This window comes from Corvus brachyrhynchos, unplaced genomic scaffold (genome assembly GCF_000691975.1).
Source record: "Corvus brachyrhynchos isolate BGI_N302 unplaced genomic scaffold, ASM69197v1 scaffold97, whole genome shotgun sequence".
In the NCBI taxonomy this organism is placed as follows: Eukaryota; Metazoa; Chordata; class Aves; order Passeriformes; family Corvidae; genus Corvus; species Corvus brachyrhynchos.
Genome location: NW_008239758.1, coordinates 4,554,785 through 4,574,811, shown reverse-complemented (window position 1 = coordinate 4,574,811; position 20,027 = coordinate 4,554,785). Strand labels below are relative to the sequence as shown.

The following is a 20,027-nucleotide window of genomic DNA, read 5'->3' as shown; positions in this document are numbered from 1 at the left end:
TCTGCCTTGCCAGATCCGAGGATACGAGTCCCACTTGCCATTGCCAGGCAGCTTTTAATGGCTAGATATAAAAGCTTTTCTCGCCCAAGAGAGAAGTCCCAGATGGTATTTGAGGAAGGCTGGAGATGATAGGCTTAGGCGGCCGCTTGCATGGCCCTTGTGCTCTCTGAGTGCCCGAATCTGCAGGGAGATTTGTTGACACTGGTGGTTACATCAGAGCTGGAGTCGGCCACGTGGCGCCCGTTCAAGGATGCAGCGTGCGGCTGTATCCCCACGCGGCTCCCAGCGCTGAGCCGAGGAAGCGCTGCCTGGCAGGAGATAACTGCTCCTGAGCCCGCTCCAGCAGCACACAGGGACCAGGAGAGTCTCTTCCTCCTCTTATATCGAATGGTAAAATCAGGCATGCCACTGCTTACACCCAGTATTTGGGAAAGATGCTTAATTGAGAGGTTTTGAAGGAAAATTCCTGAGATTATCCTCCAAGCAGCATTTTTCCAGACCTGTGTTAGTCAGAGCTGAATCAGAGGAGTCGGATCCTCTTGGCCCTCTTGGCTCCCAGCCTTTCCAACCCAAGTGCCAGTTAATACTAACACTGCAATGAACTCGGGCTCAAACACCCTACCTCAGTCGCAAAATAAGCAGGATATTCTTTGGACTGTGGCAGATCAGACACTGCGAAAACATCGGAGCCCTGGCACACAGCTGATGCCTCTGAGAATGACATGTCTTCCCAGTGTCTGATTGCTTGTTTTGATCTCTGCTGATGAAGATGGATGGATGCAATCAGGGAAGCTGTCCCCGGTGAGTAAGTGGGGATATAAAACCAGAAGCCATTTTGCACCACCTGATGGTAAGTACTGTGCAGTTCTTGGCTCTAAAGAAAGCAAAGGCTGAGAAATTTCTTGATGTAGTTTCCTACCACTTTGCTGTCAGGTTTGTGTCAGAGGTAAGGTCATGAGCTGGACAGAACAGATGATCCTCTGGGCTTTTAATGGGCCAGAACAAAGACATTCCTTTGCTACCTACTCAGCAATAGGAGAGAAAATGCATGCCATCACTGCCAAGAAACAATTCCCTTCTCTTTATTCTTGTGAACTCTTATATCATCTGAATGTATTTCATGACCAAAACCTCTCCAGTTGGAATCTGGCTTTATGCAGCACTAACACACGATTGTGCCCACGCTCTAAGATTTATCTGCAATGACCATCCTGTGGTACTACCTCTTGTTTAGTTCTTCCTCGATTGTTAAAGCAGAGCCTAATGACTGGGTCTGCAGATCAGGCTGTGTAATAATCACTAATAAATCCTGGCATTTTAATGGTGACTGCTGTGCTTCGGGGGTACCTCTAATAATGTTTCTTTAAAAGAGCTCTGGCTTGTCCAAAGTTGATGGTTAATGCTGTTAAAATGTCAGACACGTGCAGCCTGGTTCTGGCACAAATTCCATGGCGACGGCACTGCTCTCTGATAATGTATATCATTCAAAGTTATAGCGTTGCTAAGTGCATTCCTCTCTCCCACTGCTCTGTAACAGCATTTCAGCACCTGATAGACTCTACCAAGCCCTGAGTCTCTGCTCTTTCCAGAGCTCAGGGCTGTCAAATACACTGTACCAAAGCAAACAAACATTTCCCTGACAAAATATTTCCTGTAAAATCTGGTCCTAATGCTATTTTAAATGTAATCATTGGATTACATGTGTTTGGAACCTATCATTTTACTTTGAGCTGTATCGCTGTGTCACCTTTATGAACAGTACAGATGTGTTTTGCATATATACACTGCAAAATGTGCTCCAGACTAAATCCTTGCTCCTTTCATTCTATTTTTCTTTTTTTTTTTTTTTTTTTTTTAGCTTATATTAACAAGTGACATGAAAAATAACGTGTGTTTTTGCCCTAGAGAAATTGGGGCACCCTGGAATTCTTTTTCAATGCTTTTTGTTTTGTGTTGAACTAAGATGTGTGATCCATACATTTATCCTGTTTCATCAGTGGGATGTGACATGACAGCTACAAATAAATGTCTTTGATATTCCTCAGACACTGGCTTATATGATAAAACCTAAAGACACCAAGGACTACATGTGAATTTTAAACAGTGCCTTATGAATACAGAAGTGGGTGTCCTTGCCTCCCTGTGAATACACATGTCAATAAATTGCCATGAGCCCGGGGCAGAGCTGCAGAATCAATCACTGGAGACCAGAGAGAATCACATTAATTCTAACTTTGACTTTCATGACACTGCTTGTTTGTTTTTGCTGGGGGTTGGCTACGGAAGAAACAAAAACACCATTAGGTAGACTGGTTTCAAAAGCAGCTTTTGGCTTTGCGAGAAAATTCTGAGCTGGCACACTAAATAGACAATATTTTCTTAGATCTGAAATCTAAGAAACTGCATGCTTCAGGATGGACGTGTGAGCATGGTTTATCTGGGGGTTACACAAAACACCATTGCCAAAAATGCGTGGGTATTTCGGGGGGAGAGAGGTGCCACCGAGAGGTTACTCCGTGAAAATTTGTCACTCTGCAAACGCCTTCTCTGTTGTGTTTCATTACTTTCTAGCACATGTGAATATGCAGCCCTAGAGAGCCCTGACACTGGATGTGTTTATGCCACATTCCTAAGGCGTTTTTGGTTACAGCTGGTGGCTGCTTGCTGAGTGTCTATTTGGATTCCCGAGTGGGTTTATCCTAAACCAAACAAAGGGTGAGGAGCTGCCCATGGCTCCTCGCTCTGTTCAGGCTGGTCCTGAATCAGTGCAAAGGTGTTTTCAGCCATCCAGCTGAATGGGAGTGGAAGTGGTCTGGCATAAAGCAGGATTTAACCTCTTTTTTTTTTTTTTTTTTTTTTTTTGGTGCAGTGAATGAGCTGGAGAAAAAAAACAAATAGTGACATTTTCTTGATACTCTTTTTTCACAGCTATCCATACAGAGAATTGAAAATCCTGAAGAATGGCTCTACCTACCTCCAAGTACCTGGCTGGAAGTTTGGGGTTTTTTCTGTTTGTAGTCTCTTCAGTAAGCACAGGTAAGTTTTCTTGCCATGGTTTGTAATGCTATTTTTAATAGGTTTAAATTGACCAGCTTTTCACTCTTGTATAAAAAGAGTCAAGGATAGAGTGAAAAAACAGGAGAAAAGCAGTTTTCTGGTGTGCCAATATTCCCAGTCAGGGGCAGCTGGAGTGGCAAAGACTGAAATTTCTGAGCAGGTGAAAGTACCCTCAGCAATCCCTCAGACTCTGCCACATGTTCTTAAACCAAACACAAACCCAACAGACTGCCACAAAGAAATAGCAAAAGAAACCTCAGGTCCTAATAGCTGTGGCTGAGGGAGGTGAAGGCGAGCATTTTCCTGCATTCCTCAAGCCCAGATGTGGAGAGCAAAAAGCTCTGGGCTGGGACAGCCCTGTCCCTTGGGTTTTGTCTCTTCCAAGCAGCTCTCTTACTGAGCAGTTTTGGGAAGGGAGAAAGGGGAGCTTGATTTACATATTCTATATACAGCCAATTTGGAGGTTTGTATGTGTTTGAAACAAAGACACCATATGTCCTGCCCCAAACACTGCAGCTGCATGAAGCAACCTCTCATTGTCATGCTCAGGCCCCTTTGGTCAAGAAGCAAACATTCAGTTAATTCCTTGTGCTGGGTAGAATTTGCACTTTTATTTAAAAGATGACAATGAAAGTAATAATCAAGCTGTCAAGGTAACTGGACCAGCTGGCAGAAGATGCTCAGCCTGATGGTGTGATTGGCACAGCAGATGCTGGTGATGTGCAAATCTCCCGGTACAAATTGGGTAATGAAATTGGGAATTTGGGTTCTCTGTTTTTGGTTTGTTGGTTTTTGCTGTTTGTCATCCCAAATACCAGTGTAAATTCCTCTTGATTTCCCCTTAGGCTTCACTGCCTGCCTCTCTGTTTCAAAATAATGAATTTGGGGGCACAAGTCATCTTTCAAGACTGCAGGAAGCTCCTTGCATACTAGCATATTCAAGTAAATGGAAACATGAACACAATTTTTATCCTGCCCAACTCATCTGGTTGCTAAATTATACCTTTACATTTGAATTGATTCTTTTGGTTTTATATCACTTCTAATCATGATAAAATTTTTGTATTATCCTTATTCTCAGGGAAATAACAGCTCTTTTTTTTTTTTTTTAAATTGTTGGCAGTGTGTATTGCCGTTATATTTGAACATCTATTTGCAATGCAAGCCCCATTCCCTGTCTGAAATATTTATCTTTTCTAGCTTTTATTAATTCTGTGTGTCTTCTGGTAGGAACCCAGAAACACCTCCTTATTTTTCTCAATTACTGTAAATTGGAGAAAGTGCCTCTGACATTACTAGTACAATTCCAGCTGGCACAGAGGTATCAAAATCAGGTCTTGGATGTTTTTTGTATCTGACTTGCTGGCTGGTAGATTATTGGCCCTCTCTGATTTACTTCATGTATGTGGGAAAAGCTTGCAGAGAGACAAGGTCTCTGCAGCCCACATGGAACATCCCTTGCTCACCTTGAAAACTGCTATTTATTGGGGCTCTTAAAGTCTGGAGACTTTAAGGCCATGGCTGGTCCAATTCTATTGTTTTCTTAAGACGTGAAGCTGGTGGAGGAATGTGAGAGGAAACTGAATGCAGATGGACGGATTTTGTTTCTGTTGCTGTGGAATTACAGATGTCCTTCAAGTTCCTCAGTGGCAGCACAAAACAACTGCCTGTCAACTGCACCAGCACCAGGAAATGTTTCCTTGCATGGATTCACATCATTGTCCTTTCCATTACCCGGAGGCATTAGTATCTGTGGGGCAAAACCCACCCAAGTTTACTACACCAAGGTCCAGAGACATAACCTTGCTGAGATCAAGGTGTTTATCCCATGCTCATTGCCACTGATTTGTGGATTCTGTAGTTTTCTCCATGATGTTTTTGTTTTAAGGGATAAAAATTGGAAAGCTGGTGAGAACTCCCAGCCCTTTCTGAAGGCAAAGGGCTCATTGTTCAAACTTCCACTGACCTCAGCTTCCTAGGATTAGAAAGGGTTCTACCCTCAGAAAATATGCATCACACGTGAGACTCTCACTCACAGTTTTGTTGATTAGAGTACAACATGAGGCTCACATGTCAATTGAGGTTGTATCAGGAAAATATTTTATCTTAAATAAATAGTTGCAACATGAGACTCTTGGATGTGGTATGAGAGCTGTTCAGACTAACACGTCATGGCAGCCCATCATCAAATTTGTGTGTGGAAACTGGAGATGTGTGATCCCAAAGTGAATTAATCCTTATTGCTTCTGCCTGGAAAAGCTCACAAAACCAGACACACTTTCTCTTTTTCTTTCTATCTCCAGTGAAAATATATAATGCAAACGTATTTTAACATCTTTATATTAAACAAAGCGGGTATTTTGGGGGCATTTTTAAAGGTAGCAGTAGTTTTATCCTTTTATCCACACCTTCCCTGGGCTTTGTGTCTCGATGGTATGGACAGAGCTGAACACCACTGCAGGAAGGGCTCAGTTAAAGTCCCTTCTCTGTAGTTTTCTAGAAACTGCAATCCCCTTTGCATTGGGTTTTTCCATGCTTCCAGAAAACAGAAAACCAAACAGCTTAAGCTGTTGTTTGTTTTCTTTTGTACTCTGCTGCACTGAGGTATTGCAGTGTTCCAGGGAGTCAGCCAAGAGGGGGGATGCTGAATGACACTGTAAAGGTGCCCAGGTGCAGAGCTTTCTGTCTCACACCGAACAAACGCTGATTGTCCTCACTCTCCATCTCTACCCAGCAGAAGCAGCTGTCACGTGTCCTGACAGAGATCCCGAGCTAGAAATCTGGAACCCAGGTCACAACAAAGAAAACCGCGTTGAAATCCGCAGTGGCAGGAAGCTGCTTCTCTCTTCTTCTGCCACTGTCCACTCTATCCACATCACTGATGGAGGTAAAATGCGTTGCTGGCAAGGCTGGGTGGCATCTGCTCTCCACTGGGTCTGTTTAAATCACTGTGGGTCATGCTGGGAGAGCTTCCTGCTTCTTACTGAGAAGTGGGTGGCTACTGGGCAAACACAGCTTTACCTCAGTTGGGGGCTGGGTGGCAGCTGAGGAGCTGAGGTTCTTTGACCATTGTAACCAGTCCATTTTCTGTCCTGTCTCGAGAATTTACACAAGTAGCTCAGTGTAATCATCAGTTCTACTTCTGCCATTTGCTTCAAAAATATTTTTTTTACTAAACCATTGGCCTGATAGCATCTTACTGCAGTAGTTGTGTTACCAGGGCCTCAGGACAGGGCAGATGCTTCTGTGCCCCTTTGTCTCCAGTGACAGGGCCATAGTGTTGCTGGCATGAATAGCTTTTATTCATCTTAACTCTGAATTTCTGTCTCAGTTTTGAATGGGTCCTCTTCCATGCAAATCTTAATTGCATTTTTCGAGAATTTGACTGAATAAAAACCAATGTTTTCAGGATTTGTATTGAGAGCTGTTTTGGGGGTGTATGAACAGAATTTTTCAAAAACTGAGATGAGAACTCAGCACTGGGTTTAGCACAATGACACCACAACCTCTGATGAGCTGCTGTGTGATAAAGCAAATGTCTTAACCTTCTCTGTTTAGGAAAACTGGTCATTAAAGACGATGTGCAGCCCATCATTCTGCGTACTAGACATATACTCATTGAAAATGATGGAGAATTACACATTGGCAGCGAGCTGTGCCCTTACCAAGCCAATGTGGTTATCATCTTATATGGGCGGTACGTATGCACGATGAAATACTCCCTCAGAACCTTCTGGCATCTCTCTTCCACGTCAGGGAATGAAAGTGTTCCTTAAAATTACATGTTCTCAGGTACACTTACCATCAGCGCTCTGTGGAAAGTTCAGTAACTTTTTAAACAATTTAAATGGCCCACAGAAATTGATGCAGGGCTGGGGTTTTTTCTCTCCTACTGGGATATGAACACTGGGATGTTTGGGCATGCCAGAGAATCAGCATGTACCTTCCCACCGCTCAAGCTGATTTTCCAGAATGGGCTTAAAACCTGAGGAGCTCTTTTTGTCTGAAAGTTCTCCTCTCTAAACATCCTTTCTTTCTGTATGGAAGTGGTGAGCCAAAGGATAATATGTTTATGTCTTGCAGATGGGTACAGGATCTCTTAAAATTTCAAGGATGCTAAATTCATATTTAGCAACTGCTAGACCTCTTAGCTCTGGTTTAGGGTCTTGCCTTCCTCCAAGATTCAAAAATGCAGATGTGGCATTCAGTCTGGGCTCCAGGCCTCCTCTGGCCTGGATATAATGAATGTAGCATGTATAAGTTGTGTTCCAGATTGCTCTTGGTCTTCAGTAGCTGCTACTATTCTTTAAAATAACTTATTTTCTGTACAACACGGGAAGCTCCTGATTCTTGGAGTGCCTGAAAGAATTGCACTGTGAATCATGAGACTTCTCTCCTCGGGTCACAGCAGCACAAGGAGAGAGCCTCCTTGACTCAGATACAAACCCAAACCTGGTCCCTTTCCTCCCTTCCTGCTTTAGAGCGGATGACGGCAGCCAGCCAAACCCTTACTTTGGACAGAAGTATCTTGGAGTGAGTAAAGGTGGCACCCTTGAGATCCACGGAAAGAAAAAGCTGTCCTGGACTTTCTTAAACAAGACTCTTCATCCTGGTGGCATGGAAGAAGGTGGATATTACTTTGAAAGGAGCTGGGGCCACCGAGGTGTCATTGTCCATGTTATTGACCCAAAGACGGGGGCAGTTGTCCATTCAGATCGGTGAGTGACCTTTTGAGTGTCTAGAGGTGAGGATCTTTGGGAACAGGTTGGGGACAGCATCTCAGCAAGCTCAAACCCACACCTTTTAGCATCTTGTTCAAATGGGTGTTCCTGCATGTCTGTACAATTCTTCCTAGACCAGCAATCTCCAACACCACAGAGTGAGCAGCGTTACTACCTTGCAGTCTGTCAGCTAGAGTTGAATCAATTTGGCTTAACACAACACCCTAACACAACTTGCTAGAGAAGTGCTTTTGCAACAGGGTGATATTACTGTGAACAGCACAAAAGAGTACTTTCTTTATAGTACTTGCTTTTCAGTTCATAAAGTTGTGGTGATCACTGCAGTAAATGTTTATGGGTGTTTTTATCATTTCAGGTTTGATACCTACAGAGCAAAAGAGGAAAGTATCCGCCTGGCTCAGTATTTGGGCACAGTTGCAAATGGCATGATCCTGTCAGTTGCAGTGAACGATGAAGGATCCAGAAACTTGGATGACTTGGCCAGGAAAGCAATGACCAGACTGGGCAGCAAGCATTTCCTCCACCTTGGGTTTAGGTATGTGCCAGTCCTGCCAGTTCTCCCAGCACAGAGGCTTTATTATGTTCCTGAGATGTCCAAATAGTTCCACTCTTTCAAAGTCACAAAGTTCTTTCACATGGGAAAAAAAAAATTTAAAAAAGAGGGAAACTTCTCAATGTGGAGTTTTAGCAGTTAATTAGATAGTTTCAGATGCACTCAGAGTCTATATTGGGTATTTTTATTAGCAGATTGAGGAATAGCATATGATTCACATTAAGAAAAAGATATTTTTCCAAGATACTGTTCCCACAGGTTGCTTATTCCAACTTATTTTCAAGCCATCCCCCTAAGATTTAAGAAGCATATTTATACACACAAAGAGGATTAGATGGGCTGAGCATTAAGGAGGGTACAATAATTGCTGTGTAGCCCTGGCTGCATCCATACAGACACACATACAGCACATTCGTCAGCCTGTCCAGTACAGGTCTGGGGACTTGTGCAGCACAGAAATTTAGCAAACATGGATTTATGGTGTGGACTGTAAATACTTCTGTGGCCAAAACAGTGTCTGTGTTGGCACACGCACTGTTGAGAACACTTGCTATTTACCCAACTGTAGCCATTATATTTTTTGTGTTTATCTGAATTTATGTAGGCTTTTTTTTCTTATTTTGTAGGCTTTTTTTTTTATGAGGCAGTAAGAGGGTGTCTGCAGAACACACACACACACACAATCTGCCTTACAGGGAGAAGTGATTCAATACAGCAGTCTGTGGAAAGAGACATGTGTCAGCTGGGCACACACAGATGGAACAAGATCTGGGGTAGCTGATGAAGAGGCTGTGTCAAATGTTACAGGGACTCCTGTGCACCAGACAACACATTGCAAAGAATCAACAAGGGGGGAAGGAATGGTCTCCAAAACCAGGGTATCTCCATCAGTGCAATTCTTGCTCTCAAATCTAGACCTCATATTACAGCCCAGTGGCCTGCTGAGGTTTTCTTTTTTTTTCAAATGATGGCATTAGGGAAACAGAACATGATTTTTGAACATTATACTTTTTTTCCCCAGTTGTGCAACAAGAAGGAATTGATGGGTTTCGCATATGTTTATAAAAGTAAATGGCACTTGATTTTTTTAGGCTCCTGTGGTGTTTTAATGCAAGCTTCTCATCACTTTGCCATCAATGTTTATAATGGAAATACCACAGAAATTCATCCATGGAAGTGTGACTTTCAGAGTTGCTATTGTTTGCAGCCAGAAAGCTAATCCTTGCCATGCTGTTATCTGAAATACCACAAAATTGAATTCCATGAATTACAGAGACACGGATAAATAATGAGGTAGTAATTGGCCAACACTGTCTTCCACCAGCATACTGGTGTGTGGAAAAATATCTGGTGCATTATTTAAAATAACGTACTTTTAGGAGTGTTTTCAGAGTTTAAGTTCATCTGCTCTCAAAAACCACCTTGTCTGGATGGCAGCTGGGACCAGACTTAGAAAGGCAGTTTGATGGCACAGTGGAGCACAGGCAGCTTTAGGTGTATCCAAGCTTTTCCTCTTAAGCAAATTGAACTTCCACTTCGGTGTAACAAGACTTAGACCTAGTGGTTTACGTTTCAGACACAGCTATAACTATGAGAAAGGATGTATGCACTTGACAGGTGCTTTTTGAAATTTCTTTGGAGTATCTTAGAAAAAAATGTTCAGAATGAGAAAATTACACACATTTTACTCTCTGTGGCCAAGGCAGGCTCTGGCTGAGGAGAGCAGATGGATTTTTCTTTCTAACACGCCTGTCACCACTCACAGCCCAGCACTGGGGTTTTCTGGCTGGTGCTGCTGAATCCTGGCTGTCAAACCTTTTCAGCTCCTGATGATGGCTGGGGCTGGCCATGGCCATCCCTGAGAGGATAAGAGTGTAAGCTCCAGGCTTAGGAAATTTCTATTTCACATTTTGTGAGGTGCCACTTGAGTCAGGCTATTCAGTCGTAGATTGTGTTGGTTTCTGGCTGGGGTGCTGGCAGGGGTTATATGGGCAGGGAACTCCTGTCCATCTCCAGGTGCTCCATATTCAGCCAGATTGTAAAGTTGTGCAACTCCCCCTTGCTGTAACAGCACCAATGAGCAGTGCTGATTTATTCAGCAATGTTTCTGTGCTCCTGGAATTTCTTTTAATTGCCTATTTGCTGAGTCTAGAACATTAGGAATGAAAGGAAAATCTTGCATTCCTCCTTTATTGTTTTCCTTTTGAAAAGTGTGTTTACTCTTTCAGTGTGAGCCGTTTCTTTTTTTCCCTTTTACTAATAAATGAAGAGAAAGCCTTTTTGCACTTGATGACTTAGTTGTTCTCTTTGGAATTCCGCACAAATACCTCCGGTTTGGCTCTGGACTTACTGGTCACATAATTTCATATAGCCCAAACAGATTGCATGTGCCCTTATGTGTCAGGGTTCAACTACTTTAAAGCTATTTTTAGTGGTAAAATAGCTGGGAGAAACAAGTATTTTAACACATGAAATGGGGCCAAACATTGAGTTGCAGAAGTGAATAACTCCTTATTCTTTAAATCAGTTTTTAATTATTTTTGAGGTATCATAATTCTTTGTCATTTGTTTCGAATTGGTTTACCAAAATAATAATAATAATAATAATAATAACAACAACAATAATAATAATAACAATAATAATAATAAATCTATCTAGACTGCTGAGTGACAAAAAGTGTCCTTCCTGCTCCCATCCCCCCTCTCTCCCTGGATGGAGATCACAGCCCGTCAGTGCCTTTGGCAATTGGCACGCAGGCAAATTTTCCAGCAGGAGCATCTGGCTCGCTGGCAGGCTCCTGGTGCAGTGGTGCTGGCAGCTTCCCCTGTGCCTGGCCAGTGCTGGGGCTGAGGACACACTGCTGGGACAGTGTCCCCTTGAGCAGCCGTGTCCTGTGGGGCCATGGCACGGCGTGGGCTGCACCAGTGCTCACCCAGAGCCTGCCCTGCTGCCCCCAGAGCAGCAAATCCCAGCAAACCCCAGCCCACAGCAGCTGTGATTTGGGTGTGTTTTAGTGGCTGTCAATGTCTGTATGTGTTTCCTTCTGGAGTCCCAGAGTGGTTTGGAACTTTGCTTACACCAATGTAAGGTGACCTGCAATACTCTTGATGCAATTGAAATGACCAGGTATTTATAACTATATAGAGACATGATCTAAACTCTGTGAGTGTTTGGTAATTCAGGACAGCCTCCCTACCACCCTGAAAGCATATTTTTTATTCTCTTGGTCATTAAGGGCAGATATGGCTGAACTACTTCTACTTTGAAGATAAAAATCCCCCCTGATCCCTACTAATCACCTGATCACCTCCAAGGCTGGGAGGTACTTTAGTCCCTGTCTCCACTGATTTCTCATCCATGTGGTCGTTCTCCAGCGTGGCTGATAGCTATTGAACCTACTTGATCAATAACCATCAGATGGTAATGAACTGGCTTCTGACATGGGACCAGTTTTGAATAGATAATTCAGAGCCATAAACCTTTACCCTTGTTCAATGTTCAAAAGAAGGAAACTAGATATGAAGAGACTATCTAAGCATTTTTTATTGTCATTTCCTAGCCAGTCTATTAGAAATTCTCATGGGTCATTCCAAAGACTATTGTCATATACAAGGTTTCAGCAGGAGCGAAATTTATTTAAGCAGAAGTGGTTTCTTTTCATATTCTTCAGTGTATACACACAAGATTTATTTTCAGGCTCCCCAAGGAGTTGCCAGTGTCTCTTGGGTTTGTCACACACAAGTTTCTTTAAACACTCATTTTAAAAAGAAATACACTTGTTACAGGCATGTTTTAAGTGGGGATTTGTCTTCAAACTTCCTTCTCTTCTGATATATTTACTGAAGAAATAAAGAGTGTTAAGATAATTTTAATTTTAACTAAGCTGCCTGTGACACTAATCAGACTGTTTTGAATGTGGTGCCTCTGAGAAATTTAAGAACATTGGGCTATAAGAAATATGCCTCTCGTACTTGACATAACGTGATCATCTCTCATTTTCATTTTCCAGGCACCCATGGAGTTTTATTACCATTAAAGGAAATCCCTCCTCTTCTGTTGAGGACCACATAGAATATCAAGGTATTTAATGCACAAAATGCTGTCTTGACTTGATCTCTGAAAGGTACTGGACTTATAGCTGAGATTAATTTGGCCATTGGAGTTTTTACTTCCCACTGCATTGCATCGAAGCTATGAGCAATTTATGGTTTGACACATTTGATTGAATTGCTCTCTCTAGGTATTGCTTCTTCCCACTAATGCCTCTGAAGTAGCTGAGTGGGGGATAGCTTAGGTTATCCAAACCCTTAGGTAAAAGGTGAGATCCTGCACCAGTGTAAATCCCTGTAACTTCACTGAGCTCAGACACTGCCTCTCTTGAGACACAAATCTGTGGAACAGACCCAGTTCACACCAGCTGAAAATTTAATCAGTGTATCCTGAATTAGTAGCCTCAAATCCTCCTGTGAAACCATTTTCTTGCAAGCTGAACACTTTAGAGTCTCCATCTTCCGATGACATGAACAACATGGCTTGCTAAGACATTAAATAAAAATAGCAATATATGACAAAAAATTGTGGGCTTTATCCTCTCTGATCTTTGAAGATTTTTCTTCCTGATCATCCATGCAGTTACAAAAGTGTCTGAAGCCTCATTGCAAGATCAGTAAATTTTTGTGGAAGTTGTGCTGGGCTAATTTTGAATAATACAGTCAAAATATGCAAATAAGCTCACAGACCATTACATTTTCAGTTCTTACTCTTATCAATTGCATTCAATGATCTTGCCAGTTGATTTCAATGACTTTACCAAAGTTTGGGTTTTTTTTAACAGGTCACAAAGGGTCAGCTGTGGCCAAAGTATTCAAACTATTCAAAGCTGAGAATGGAGAACATTTTAACGTCTCTTCAACGAGCGAGTGGGTTCAAGGTAAGAGGTCTGTGGGCTATGGCACTTGGTGGTAGACAGCTGGCAAATAGGGTGAATCATCCCTTTTACTGCAATCCTTTCCATTTGGGAAGAGTGGACTTGCTAGCTGCTAATTATGTCGTCACTAACCCAATTAATGAACGTTCACAGATTCTTTCCCCAGTTGTCTCCAGGACCCTCTGAATAACTGGGATCCTTTTTCCTTTTTCATACCACTGGGTATGAAATTCCATCTCCTGCGGTCTCAGAGCTCACACACAACCTCTTACTTCTTTTCCCTGCACAGTCATCATGTCCATGTTTCAGACAACGCACAGTAACTGGTGCAACTTGATCTGAGGATCAGAGAAGGCAGCTAAGGCGGCCACAGATCCAAAATCCCTGTCTATTAATAATGCTTACAGTGCACATGCCAATTATGTAGCTTTTAATAACTCTGCTCTCCCTTGGCTGGTTGCACTTCACAGCATCATTAAAAGTGGCTGACAGACTGGCAGGAAGAGGCAGGAATCAGATCATCAGTGAAGGAACTTGTGAATGATATCTGAGATCATATTATGCTTCATGCATTTTTGCTGCACTCATTAAGCTTGACTTTCAAATGACTATTCTTGTTTGCACTTGTCTCCAGATGTAGAATGGACAGAGTGGTTTGAGAAGCCTGACAAAGCGAGATCTAAGGACATGGAGAAGCTGTCTGACTTCAAAGCTGCTCATCCTGATAAAATCTGCAGGCAGCCCATTGACATCCAGGTAGGCAGGTTTACCACTCACCTTAGAGGGGCAAGTCTTCTTTGGACTGACACTGAACCCCCCAAATAATTGTGCTTGTCAGTAATTTTTGTTTCTAAATAAAATACACCAATTATTCTACCACTCTAATACATAACCAACAAGATCTTGTGTACAGCTTCGTGTTGTTCTGAGACAAATTTGATAGAATTGAGCTCCTTTCAGTAAATTCTGGCTCCTGGCATGAAAAGGTGTACAGATGGGGTCATTGGACAGCACAGATGCTATCATGAAATATGTGGTTCCCTGCTGGAAGATTAAAAGGAGCAAGCACATGAAAATTTCAAAGGTTTTAAATGGTCCTGGAATGGACCCTACCTAAAAAATTAATCACAAAATGTAATGAGATAGTACAACTACCAGCTGTAGCAGGTTGTCAAAAATATTGGTGAGCTTTCAGCCATTTCTTGGAGTCAATTGTTTTATTTCTGTGAAAGAATTCTGAATTCTTGAATTCTATTTGGAGCTAAGTATTATATTTATGCCATCAGGCCAGCATGCTGAGGAGCAGTCAGATACCTTTTCACTGCAAAAACCTTTTCAGGACAAAAAGTCCCCAGCAAGAAACAAGGGTATTTTTTTTTTTTGTATACGTTCACCGTATATATGTCTACCCGGGAAAAATACTACAGCAGAAGCATTGCCTAGAAAAAGACTATAAAATCCTTCACATTTGTGTGAGGCTGAGCCTAAGGTTCCTGCATGCTCTGAGCCAGTGGAGTTGTTCTTATTCACAAGAATGTGGCTATTGAAGTAAACGTTTGACAGTATGAGTGAAAGTTTCCAGGGCTAGATGTTGTAAAGAATCTCTCTTGAACAGAAAGGAAAAAACTGCCCTATAATTTTCTGCCAGGTCTTACCAAATCCACATTCATTTCTGCTTCCATATACGTGTATTAGAAGTGACAACTGTGTTCAAAACAGGGGTCAGATGTTTGTTATGATACATCCCCTTCTAGAATGCGTGTTAAAAGAGAAAGAAGGAAGATATTCTTCTGTCCTAGAAACAAGGCTTTTTTTCCTCTTCTGCAAAATAAGTTACTTTTGGGTCTTTTTTCCCATGTATATTAAAAGCAAGACATTTTTCAGTTTATCCTGCAGATCTTAGGGCAAATCCTCAGGTAGTGTAATCTGGTGCTGGTCACTGCTTTCATAAAGCCACACTGATTTATAGCAGCTGGCCTGCCCCAGCTCTGGTACATGGGAGAAAATTGAAGATCTGATGATAATAACAGAAGCACAGCACAGCCAGGGGCACATTCCTCCAGCTGACAGTGCTAATCCCACACACGGCAGCGGGACGGATGCATTAATAAGGGAAGCCTGCACGAGTGAATCAGGATCAGACCCCTCATTGAAAGATGTTTTTTCTTCTGGTGCCTTGCCAAAATGCCCACGGTATTTGGATTGCCCAATGCCATGCACCACATTTTTGTGAAAGGGTCGAGAGAAATGCAAGCTATAGAGACAGAATGTGAAATTTGACATGACCCTGAGATGTTGCCCCAGCAGGAACACCAGAGAGGTTACATATCTCACTGCTTCTTGGCATGATACAGCCTTTTTTTCTCAAGGCAGCTCTACAGGCTGGTACTTGCCTGTGAGAAAAGGCTATTTCTTGTTTATTTTGGAACAGACAGCAGTGTTGCAGCAGCCTCGGGGGTTTTTTTGAGAGACTTATCCACGTAATGGAGAAATAAAACCCCCACCCCCTTCCTTCTGCAAGGTTCAGACAGAGCCTAGCCACAAGCAATGGAATGAGTACAGTGCAGAAGCCATGAGTTCATCTGGGTGCAAGCATCCGTGTTCAGTGTTTCCATCTGCCCTCAAACCAGTGGCAAGAGAAAATCTAGGGCACCGAGGCAGATGTCTGTGAAGCGCACAAACTCCTCCCAAAACAGCCCACAGTAGAGACACAGGAGAAAGGCTTGCACCTAAGCAGTAGCTGCGTGTGAGCACCAGCTGGGAATGCCGGCTGAAAAGCACAGTCACGGGCGTTCATCATGCAGAGGTTGTGCCATCACCCAAAACAAAGCAAAGGCCTCTTCTGATGGCACAGACGTTTTGGTGAAAGCCCTTCACCTCACAGCAACACCTGTGTTGTATTTCCACCCTCATTCCAGGCAATGACGCTGGATGGAGTGAATTTAACCACGGAGGTTTTCTACAAGAGCGGCCACGATTACCAATTTCTGTGCCACGGCAAGGACCAGACAGGCGAGGGCTGCCGCAACTACAGAGTGAGGTTCCTGTGTGGCAAATCTGGTATGTGCCCCATCTTTGAAAGCCAGAACAGAGAGCAGCAGAAATCCTCCCATGACTGGCTCTTTCTTGGTGTCAGAACAACTTCAGTAATTTCTCCAAGCTAAAGCTTTGGCTGGGCTATGGATGCAAACTCAGATAGAATGGCTGAAGATTGATCTCAGGAAAAATTCCTGAGCACTAGCAGAAGAAGCAGGGTGGTTTTTCAAACACCCAGTAAGGCTGTGGGAAATATTTGGCAAGTTCTTTCCTGTAAATTCCTTGTCTTCTGCAAAAACATTTTGGAATGACATAGGATTAGTCAATCAGGACGTGTGAAGGCAACAGGGTTTGCAACTAATACTTCATTTTGCAGTTGTTAATTCCAACACCTCTGCCCCTAACCTGCTCATTAGACAGGTCATTAAGATTTTTGGTGCTGGCAGGAAAAGAAGGGTGGAAGACTGTTGTTTTGCTGGAAAAAACAGTCATTAAATTAAAGACCACTAGGCTGCTGTAAACAGCAGCATCCAGCGTCCACAAGGGCTGCTGCTAAGTGGGTGTGGTGAGAATGAGCCACTAAGAGCTACGTTTAAATTTATCCTGGGGCTAGTGGAAAATCCACCTGCCTGCAGCTAAAGGAAAACACTTTCCTGTTTTCTTGCTTGCCAAGCCGAAGCCAGTAAAAAACATGTTGGGAAGAGTTAACTTTTTTTTCTTTTTAGCATGAGAAAATCGTAATTTTTGGTGGCTCTCCAAGGCGGGGGTGGGGGGAAGAAAAGAGAAGGAGCAAGCTTTTTCTGATAAGATTGACTGAATTCTCCACCCTTGCATTTTGGCTTTTCAGTGAAACCAAAGCTCACAGTAACCATTGACACCAATGTGAACAGCACGATCCTGAATCTGGTGGATGATGTGAGCTCATGGAAGCCTGGAGACAGGCTGGTGGTGGCGAGCACTGACTACTCCATGTACCAGGCAGAGGAGTTCCAAGTGCTGCCATGCAGAACCTGCAGACCCACCCAGGTCAAGGTAGCAGGTGAGGTGCTACATCTTATCACTCCAGCGTTGCAGTTCACAAATTCTGTCAATTTGCACTGAGGTGATTCCAAAAAGAATTGAAAAATGTTGAAAGACTCCTGAATTTGATGGCTGGTTGTTAGATGCTTTTGGGATACAGAACTTTTGTGTTTGAAAACCATCTAGCTTGATTTTGGTTCCTTCCTGCCTTCCCTTTTCATACCTGACTCCATTTTTGTCCCCAAGCATGCTATTGAGTGGGTGTATTTACTTGAGAGGAACAGATGCAGGTTATGCATTTGAAATTTTCAAAACCACTACCTAGAAAGCAGATGAGCACAGCTGATGTGAAGAGCGAGCTGGGGCAGGAGCAGACTGTGAGAGACTGTAAAGCTGTGAAGTAATGTCCAGCTGGCTGTTTTCCTCAGTTTTAGTTAACAAGAACTGTAATCTTACATTTTAGAAATACTGTTTTTTACTACTGAAGCTACTGTTGCCCGTTTACTGTGTCTCCAGAGGGCATTGCTTAGAGGTGATGTTAACCAAACATTTCTGGTGGCCAGTGAGCTGTCCTGAGCCTCTGCACTGGGGAGATGGAGTGGCAGGGTGTTGCCACAGTGAGTTTGAGAAGGAGGAATGAGAGCCTTTGCAGAGCCCCAGCATTTTTCTCTTGTGGGTGACCAGCTCAAATGCAAAACAAATTGCTTTTGATTAATAGATTTTGTAGTCCAATGATTGTAGAGTGGCCCCTGGACACCGAGTCCAATTAAGTAGCATAACGGTGATGAAGCACAGACTATTACCAGCATGAGCATAAAACTAAAATCCAGAGTGGGAGATTTAATCTTCCCTTGAGTCTGTGAAGTCGTCTTTCCCTTCTAGAACCTTGTTTTGGCACACTGATAAGCAGAGCATGGAAATAGCACATGAACTGCCCCTTATCTGAATAGATGAGGATTTTTTTGTTTCTGTAATTTACAAAAGCAAACATTGTTTTACAGTGTAGAAGTCTGTAGAAGCTGAAACTGTATTTCAGTGGCAGCATCTGCCTGGTGGTAAATCATGCATGTGACATTATCTTTGCTTCCACCCTGGCTGTTGCTCTAGGCAGAGGTTTTGTCTGTATTTACAGTAAGTTCTTTCTGAGAAACCATGAGGGCACTTGGAACCTCCAATGCACCAGGGAGTTCTCTCGGTTCTCTGAAATGAGCCACTTCAACATTATCTCTGATGCAACTTTTTCTGGAAGGTACCAATATACTTCCTTTGGCAGCTGCCTCCCCACAGAGCTGCAGCCATTCATTGTTGGAGGTGTGCATCAGGCCAAAAAAAATGTTTTTCACAGTTTGAACGTGTCATAGTCTTATGACTTCAAATGTCTAGTGCTTTCAAAGAAGACACATTTCCAAGCTGAATATTTTTCTTGAGCAACTTTTGAGCTGTTGGACTCAGACTGGTATGATACAAGTCACATCCTGAAGATGGTCTTGGAAGATTGCCAGTAAAAATAAAGATGGAGTAGGAATTTGGGCTTCCCATAATCGAATGGATCTGTGGAATTCATGTAGTTACATTCACTTTCTGCAACAATGACAGCTAGGTTAGTTTAAGGAAACAAATAATGGGTTAAAAGCAATAAAAAAATTCATGTGAATTTCAAGTAAAGAAGCAGTGGAAACACTTGTTAAAGTAATTGTGCTCCTGGTCTCCGATTGCTGTTTAGGAGAATTAGGACATTCCTTTTATTACCACAAATGACATGAACACCAGGGCCAAAGTGTCTCTTATATCCAGGCAACTCTATTGACGTCAATGGGATTTCACTGATTATATAAATCAAGGCAAACTTTAGTCCAGTTATAAAAATCACATCCAACTTTCTTGTAACAAAACCACATTTGCACTAGAAAATAAAATAATCTGCCTGAATCTAAGTTCAGTCTAGATGAAATGAAACCTGGGCAAGGCTGAGATGTCCCCGGTCTCTAGAAGCCAGGCGGTCCCTGAGCTGCTCTGTGCCTGGCCATGGCATAACTCATCCACTGCCCTGTGCCATGACGTGTAATTAGCCAGAATAAGGATCATTAATGGCCCCTGGTCTTAGCACAGGTGAGCAGCCCTGGCACAGCCTGGCCTTGTGTGCCTGGGCCAGGCTTGTAATTGGGTGCAGAAGAACATTCATCATAAATGTCTGCCTGCCTTTTGCTATGGAGATAGGTGAGATTGCTTTGCTCCTTCTGAGAAAAGCCTTCCACACATACATTTATATACAGGGTCTCAGAGGGATGTCATTTGTAATAAGTGAAAAGGCTTAATTTTCCTAAGAGGTTTAGTTTAGCAGCTGGGAACTCCAAAAGTTTGCCCTTTGAAAGACAAATGATAAAACCATTCCTACCCATGATGATTTATTTCCCTTTTAATCTTTATTTTTTTTCCTTTCTATTTATTTTTAAAAAGAAACCTAAATGTCAGATCTGAACTACTTAAGAGTCTCTTTGTTATAAAAAAGGCAGAAAACCTCTGCTTTGTGGACAGCCAGTTTGGCGTGGCAGCAACTTGGCATACCAAGGTTTAATATAATTTATGCTCTCATAGTTTAATAGTATTTTAATAGACATGGTTTAGCATATTGTGCCAAATAAGTCAAACTCATTAGTTAGCTCATGTCCTATTTATATTTGATACTTCCTG

At 42.6% G+C, this 20,027-nt stretch overlaps 1 protein-coding gene across 4 annotated transcripts in view; it reads left to right on the top strand.

The window, feature by feature from the left end:
• Nucleotides 1–20,027, top strand: part of CEMIP (cell migration inducing hyaluronan binding protein) — a 77,272-nt gene that overhangs the window by 23,910 nt on the left and 33,335 nt on the right. For 3 of the 4 annotated variants that reach the window (XM_008640070.2, XM_017742637.1, XM_017742636.1), the window contains exons 5-14: nucleotides 2,929–3,036; nucleotides 5,792–5,944; nucleotides 6,616–6,754; nucleotides 7,539–7,775; nucleotides 8,155–8,334; nucleotides 12,363–12,433; nucleotides 13,188–13,283; nucleotides 13,915–14,036; nucleotides 16,199–16,340; nucleotides 17,164–17,355. In XM_008640070.2, the coding sequence (XP_008638292.1) occupies nucleotides 2,961–3,036; nucleotides 5,792–5,944; nucleotides 6,616–6,754; nucleotides 7,539–7,775; nucleotides 8,155–8,334; nucleotides 12,363–12,433; nucleotides 13,188–13,283; nucleotides 13,915–14,036; nucleotides 16,199–16,340; nucleotides 17,164–17,355 (1,408 nt within the window). In that variant the 5' untranslated portion in view covers nucleotides 2,929–2,960. The remainder of the gene's footprint in view (nucleotides 1–2,928; nucleotides 3,037–5,791; nucleotides 5,945–6,615; nucleotides 6,755–7,538; nucleotides 7,776–8,154; nucleotides 8,335–12,362; nucleotides 12,434–13,187; nucleotides 13,284–13,914; nucleotides 14,037–16,198; nucleotides 16,341–17,163; nucleotides 17,356–20,027) is intronic. The other variant, XM_008640071.2, reaches the window with a different exon arrangement.